General features: G+C 42.1%; 1 protein-coding gene across 1 annotated transcript in view; it reads left to right on the plus strand.

The window, feature by feature from the left end:
• LOC103368624 (von Willebrand factor A domain-containing protein 7-like) overlaps window positions 1–6,109 on the plus strand; it is a 10,453-nt gene extending 4,344 nt beyond the window's left edge. The window contains exons 7-18 of the mRNA XM_008297041.1: window positions 165–351; window positions 458–627; window positions 1,247–1,359; window positions 1,471–1,587; window positions 1,672–1,845; window positions 1,940–2,072; window positions 2,170–2,322; window positions 3,498–3,590; window positions 3,855–4,117; window positions 4,311–4,444; window positions 5,323–5,482; window positions 5,594–6,109. Coding sequence (XP_008295263.1) covers window positions 165–351; window positions 458–627; window positions 1,247–1,359; window positions 1,471–1,587; window positions 1,672–1,845; window positions 1,940–2,072; window positions 2,170–2,322; window positions 3,498–3,590; window positions 3,855–4,117; window positions 4,311–4,444; window positions 5,323–5,482; window positions 5,594–5,974 — 2,078 coding nt within the window. The 3' untranslated portion in view covers window positions 5,975–6,109. The remainder of the gene's footprint in view (window positions 1–164; window positions 352–457; window positions 628–1,246; window positions 1,360–1,470; window positions 1,588–1,671; window positions 1,846–1,939; window positions 2,073–2,169; window positions 2,323–3,497; window positions 3,591–3,854; window positions 4,118–4,310; window positions 4,445–5,322; window positions 5,483–5,593) is intronic.
• Window positions 6,110–7,010: the final 901 nt, after the last annotated feature.

Consider the following 7,010-nt stretch of genomic DNA (forward strand, 5'->3'; position numbering starts at 1 on the left):
TGTTTTAATAAAGAAATAAAATCCATGTGCAAAAATGGGAATAAAGTCATGCTATTCTTTCAACACAGCAGACATTATAACTTTTTGTTCCCACTTGAGCACATTCACAGGCACGCATGTACTACAGATGGCAGTTTGAAACCCACTTTGATCCCTTCTGCCAGGTAAATGTAGCCATGGAGGTGCATCTGACCTAACTAGCACAGTAGCTCCTCGAAGAGGCCTCAGCAAAGATGGACGTCGTTTCAGAGGAGACAAACTCCACGATGATGCTGCGAATTTAGCCATAGCCGCCAGCCTCGAGCTGCTGCAGGACATCCGCTTAGCTGCAGGGGACAATGACTTTCTGAGGTATGACGGTCAAATTTTAAACATGTCTTAATCTTGTGCATAAGGAAGGATTCCGATAGTTGTACTGCAGGATAAAAAATGAACAGTCCCTTGTGCTTTTTCACAGAATGATGGGAATTGCCCGCTCCTCTGTCGTGTGCTTTGTTATTGACACCACCGGCAGCATGAAAGACGACATCGCTCAAGCCAGGGCAACTGTTTATGAAATCATTGACAGCAAAAAAGGAACACAGGACGAGCCCTCTGAATACATCCTGGTGCCCTTCAATGACCCCAGTATGATCTCTTCCATCTTACTGATCATGTTAGGAAACTGTATTTGGTGCTTGATGATGCACTATTTCAAATGTGATGCAAAGTAGCTAATTGTGGTGCAAACAAGGGTACTTTGAAATGTTCTCTGCCTCACACAAAAACAAGACTTACATAAATGTAAACTATAAAGTCTTTTGTCAGTGCTTTAAGCTGAAGGACAATGTGTCCGTCCACACAGCATAGGTGGCAGGACAAGTCAGAGGTGGTTTTGAACTGTTGCTCCATGAACCTTCCTTACTGACCTGCACTGTCTGATTTCTATACGTTCACAAAACTGAAATGTGTGGTTGCCATTTTCAGAGTGATGATGAAGTCATCCATACTGTTAAGGAGAATCTGAAGGCTCAAATGGGACCTTTTCCGTTAAGGAATAGCAAAGCTTGAACATCAGTGAAACGATTGGATTTGAGGTTAACGGAAACTATGTTAAAATATAATGCGAGAGTAATCTTTCTCCGGTGACGTTTTCTGGTGAGGCAAAGAACTTTGTAAAATACCCTTGTGCACTAAATCTGGACTAGAAAAAAAACAAAGAAAAATACTTTCTTGATGCTTATCTTCTGTTTGTGCTTACATGTAGGTTTTGGACCAATGATCAGGACAACAGACCCTGATGAGATGAAAGACAAAATCTCAAAGCTCAACATAACTGGTGGTGGTGATACACCTGAGATGTGCCTGTCAGGACTTCAGGTACTACAATTAACTGTGACATCTTCAAATTTTATCTGGGATTGTGATTGGTCAGGGCAGTCAATTTTCAAAAATGGATCTTTCAAAGATTGCAATCTTTTATTTCTCCAGCTGGCTCTCACTGGTGCCCCTTCCTCGTCTCAAATCTATGTTTTCACTGATGCTCCACCCAAAGACATCGAACTCATAGGCACTATCTTTGCTCTCATGGGAAGCACCAAATCAACGGTAAATGTCAATGATCAATGTTCACTTACCCATCTTTGGTGCAGAGGTTGGTGGTATAAACTCTCCATTAACTGATCTCCACAGGTGACATTCTTTGTCACCGGAGCTGGCAGGAGGCGTCGCCGTTCTCTTAAACCTGGTTCCTTTAGTGACTACATAGAATTAGCTCTGGCCTCTGGTGGCCAGGCCATCCAGGTATCCAAGAGAGAGCTGCCTCTCGCCACAGATATTATCCTTGACACCTCGACTTCAGCTCTGGTAAGATTCTGCAGGTCTACAAGTATATTTGATTTGAAGCATGTACCAGGACTTAAGTTAATTCATCGGTTTTGCTCTTCTTTGTTTCCCTCAGGTGACAGTTCTTCAGCGAGCAAGGAATCCTGGGAAGCAAGAGACCTTCCCCTTCAATCTGGATAAAACTTTGAGAAACGCCACCATCTACATCACAGGAACATCCATTACTTTCACGTTGACCAACCCTAGCGGTAACGTCCCAATGTTGTATAGTCAAGACCTGCTCTGTGCCTGTTTTTCTTGCTGAGAACATCATTGTGATGACTAATGATTCATTCATACTTCCAGGTTTGACCCAGAATCAGAATGAGACAAGCGGTCGACTCGCAACCATCCAGACAGTGGGAAACCTGTGGAGAATTCAAATCAACTCTGCTAGGGAGACGGGAGCCTGGAAAATCCAAATCAACTCCAACCAGCCATACACACTCAAAGTCACAGGTCAGATATTGTACATTTGCATATATAACTACATACAGTATGCTCTTCATACACAAATGTCAGAATACTCTAAAAAAATATTTCTACAGTTGTTGGTGCATTAACAGAATCAAAACCAACATCAGAAAGGGTTTGTTGCTAAGTAGGTGTACACATACACATGGACAAAATTGTTGGTACCCCTCACTTAATGAAAGAAAAACCCACAATGGTCACAGAAATAATTTGACTCTGACAAAAGTAATAATAAATAAAAATTCTATGAAAATTAACCAATGAAAATCAGACATTGCTTTTGAACCGTGGTTCAATAGAATTCTTTAAAAAAATAAACTCATGAAACAGGCCTGGACAGAAATGACTTAATATTTTGTTGTACAACCTTTTGAGGCAATCACTGTCAGAGTCAGAGTTTATGATGGGGGAAGAGGAGCAGTGTCACTGGGGGTCTCTGGTCTTGTTAAAGAGGTCCACTGCTACAGGAAAAAAAAAGCTGTTCCTGTGTTGTGAGGTTCTGGTTCTGATGGAGAACAGCTTCCTGCCACAGAGGAGGGGCTCCAGCAGTTCATGTTCAGAGTGGGAGGGATCAGCCACAATCTTCCCAGCATGCTTCAGGTACCTGGAGAGTCGATAGATTACAGTCAGTCACCGTTTTGGCAGAGCGGATGATACGCTGCAGTCTGGGCTTGTCCTTGGCTTTGGCAGCAGCATACCGGATGGTGATGAGAAGGAGGAGGTGAGGATTGACTCAGTGATGGAGGTCTAGAAATGCACCATCATTGTCTTTGGCAGGTTGAACTTCTTTAGCTGCTGCACAAAGTACATCCTCTGTTGAGCCTTCCTGATAAAGTCCTCCAGGGTGATGACAGTGCCCAGAAAGCAGCAGTGTTCCACTGTGGCGCCACAAGGTGATAAGGATGGGTGGAGCTGGATCCTTCCTCAAAGCAACAATCACCTCCACTGTCTTCATAACGTTGTGCTCCAAGTTGTTCTGCCTGCACCAGGTCGCCCAATGGTCAATTTCCTATTTGTAGGCAGACTCATCCCCACCAGACATGAGTCCTGTGAGGGTGGTGTTGTCTGCGAACTTCAGCTTGACTGACTGGTGACTGGAGGTGCAGCTGATGACGTCATTGCCGTGTATCTGTATTCATTTTGTGTGCTTATGTTTCCAGGCCAGAGTACGATTACCTTCAGCTATAACTTTGTGGAAAGATTCAAGGGACCCCACCCAGGTTATGCAGTACTTAGTGGACGTCCTGAAGCAGGTACAGTAACTGCAATAAAACAGTTTTATTGTTTCACAACAGTAGCACATCATGAACTGTGTCAGACATTTGTAGTAATTATTAATCATAAAAGTGATATCACTTGAGATTAAAACCTCTGGGATGTTTGCCAGCAAGGATTTGTGTTTTTATGGCGCAAATATCATTTTCAAAGGTGCAGTCATCAATATTTAACAAATGGTCGTTTACTTTTCCTCTTGTTCGTCTCCCTACTTTCTTTGTTTCCTTAACATGGAAACCCAGGTCAGCCAGTCACCCTGATGGTCTCAGTAATAGGTAGGAAAGGTCCGCTCTTACCAAGTGTCAGCGAAGTTGGCCTTGCAAGGATGTCTGGTCCTGAGGCTGTTACCAGTGGCAAAATGACCGACATGGGCAGCGGAGACATCCTGGTGACTTTTGACACCGTACCTGAGGGGGAGTTTGTGGTCATTCTGAAAGGAACTTTCCACAGTGAATTTCAAAGGCAGTCGACCACCCAGATGTCTGTCTCTAAAGTGAATATCCAGGTCTGTCTTTTTGCTCAGCCATTGTACTCATTCACACAGCTTTTGTTTGACTGTACAGAAACCATGAGGAAGGCAAAGGAATATCCAGATCCAGTTTATATAGACTTATATTGTAAGAGTAGTGAGCTGTTTAGTTAGAGTACAACACTGATAGCTGTCTTCTTTACCTGTTTCTCCTCCTTATCCCTTCAAGGCAGTGGTAAGTCGCACTTTGGAGCCTGGAAAAGCCTTTCAGCTGCCCTTCAGTTTGATGAGCCAGGGATCAGGTGGTTCATACTCCATCATCGCCAGAAATGACAGAGACTTCCCCATGTCTTACCCTAAGAGGTGAGAGGAAGCAGCTAAAAACTATTCTTAACAGTTACAAGGATGTTCCAGAAATTGTTTTGCATTTGGGAAGACATGCTGCTAAGCAGAGAAAACAGGGGAAACAGCTAGCCAGGCCTTCCTTCAGTGGAATAGTAACAGAATCTGTCGGCTCCTCTAAAGCTGTATCTCATTTTAACCTGTACAAAAACTGTAATGTAATAGAACATGCTATTTCTTTACTCTGAGCATTTACCAGACAACCAGTGAAGAGTCCAGAAAGTTACTGGTCCTTGCAAAGCACAAATCTGGCACCTGACCCTCTTGATAACAGCAAACTGTCATTTGCTACACTTCACTGTTTGAAGATTTAACAAACAACAACTTATTCTGGTGGAACATTTGCGTGCAAGGAGACAAGCACTGTCAATAACATGGCTAATTCACCAAAACAACAACAAAAAAATAACAAGCATGCCTGCTTATTGGATAATCCCAGTCTTTTTCCAAAATGTGCCATTTTCCACACGTAGGTGGTCTCTCAGAAGTTGTTCTTAATGCTCAGAAGGTGAGTGGAAATGTCAGACTAATAGTCTTGATGCCAACTTTCATAATACAACGCAGAAGAACAAACCCAACCCTTTGTGGTGCTGAAAGCAGGAAGCAGCAATTTCTACTTTGCATCCGTTTTCTTATTCTGAGATTCATATACTTATTTATAAATGTTGTATCAGTCATTTCTGACCACATAAAAGTTCAAAGGTGAGATCCTGTGGCAACCATAGTCTAATTCGCACACTACACATTTACTCAACCTGAAGCTGCTGCATCTTTAAATTTCTATTTTAAAAAATCCCATTCCTGTACCCTTGAAACGTATTTTTGTTCTCTCTTGACAGCCTCAACTTGACAACTGGAGTATATGCTAATGCTACACTGACCATTACACCACCTGCCAACACACCGTCAGGCACTGATACCACTCTGACTATTCAAGCCAAGTGGGACCGTGGTGCTGACTTCAATTATGCTGTCCTGAGACTGTCTGTTGTCACCAAGGTAACCAGAAACATCCTCAATTACATGTAGTTGGAAATGACTCAACAGAAGAGCTTTGGAGTGTAGCCTCAAAGACTGCAACTAAAACATTTTCTTCTCCTCTCTGTCCAGATTACAGATTTTACTCCGCCATTGTGTGAAATGGTTAGTGTTCTGACGGATGACTGCCATAGCAATATGTCTCAGTGTGAATCTTTCCACTGGCAGCTCTCAGCTAACCTCACAGACGAAAACGGGACCGGGATTGAGAGCATTACCCTGCGTAGGGGTGAAGGAAACTTATCACACACCCCACTGAGTGCTCCAGTCATCCTGGCAAACTACAACTCCTCCTGCTGCTCGCAGGTTGTCGAGTTCGTAGCTGTTGATAAAGTTGGCAACGTGGGCAGGTGCTATTATGCAATTGACCCTTCAGGTGGCCCTCCTGCTCTGACGCTGTCGCTGCCACTGTGGCTGTGCCTGCTGGTATCTGTCTTCATAGTGAGACCTTAAAGGGCTCAGGCTGGATTGTGCTGTTTCCTATGTCTGTGCTGCAACTAGATTAAATAGTCGATTTTTATGGTGATGGTTATATTTTGCTCAACGGATAATCAATGTATACTCGTCTGAAATTAAACAAAAAAAAAACTGTTGTGTTGTATGATGAACACTTTCCCTACACATTTCTGTTTTTAAGGCTAAAATAGTCTTGTTTGGAACAGATCGTTGTTTGCCTGCAAATCTGTGGCAGCAGGGAACCAGTTCTAACCTGTATGATGCACAATAATATTCCTGTAGCTTATGTTTCTTTCTGATGCTCTTAGTAAAGGCAGGATCAGACATCAATGCATAATCTGAGGGAGAAAATGTGCATTATGTCATTTTAATTCACATCTAGCATGGAAAAATATGCATGTGCAATGCCTTTACAAATGCATTTTATATTTTTATGAAAAAAAAAAAATGTTGCCCAAAGGCTCATGAACACTAAGCAGTTTCTTGACATTATTACTGTTTTTTTTTTTTTGTTTGTTTGTTTTTTTTGTTTTTTTGCTCCTGTCATATTTTTACTTATTGTGGGATAATTTTTCACTGCAATTAAAAGTCCTACAACACTATGGAAACAGCACAACCGTGACTAAAAGGAGACAGAATTTAAAAATATGTTTTTAGATTAAAAAAAAAACAAAAAAAACAAACATATTTGTACCCCATCTACTCTGTGTACACACAGCCTGCAGTTTAACCCAGTTTAGACAAATAGTCCCTGAATTTTTGGCATATGACTGTTGGTAGCAGCTGAGTCACTCATGATTTCTAAGTTTTGATGAAAAATCACAGTTTTAAGTTTAGATTTGGTTACGTTTTCCAACAGAATTAGCATAAAATAAATGAGCGGAAAAACACTGCTAGGAAGTTGGAAATCAGATGATTTCCTCTGTTTTTATCGTCTCGCTCTGATAATCGTTTTTTCAGAAGAAAACATGCCTCATAAGCCCAGTGAGCTTTGGTGTCCAAAGGGCTAACCTGTGGTTCACACCCTCCTGGC

The sequence above is a fragment of the Stegastes partitus genome, unplaced genomic scaffold, assembly GCF_000690725.1.
Source record: "Stegastes partitus isolate 25-593 unplaced genomic scaffold, Stegastes_partitus-1.0.2 Scaffold1180, whole genome shotgun sequence".
In the NCBI taxonomy this organism is placed as follows: Eukaryota; Metazoa; Chordata; class Actinopteri; family Pomacentridae; genus Stegastes; species Stegastes partitus.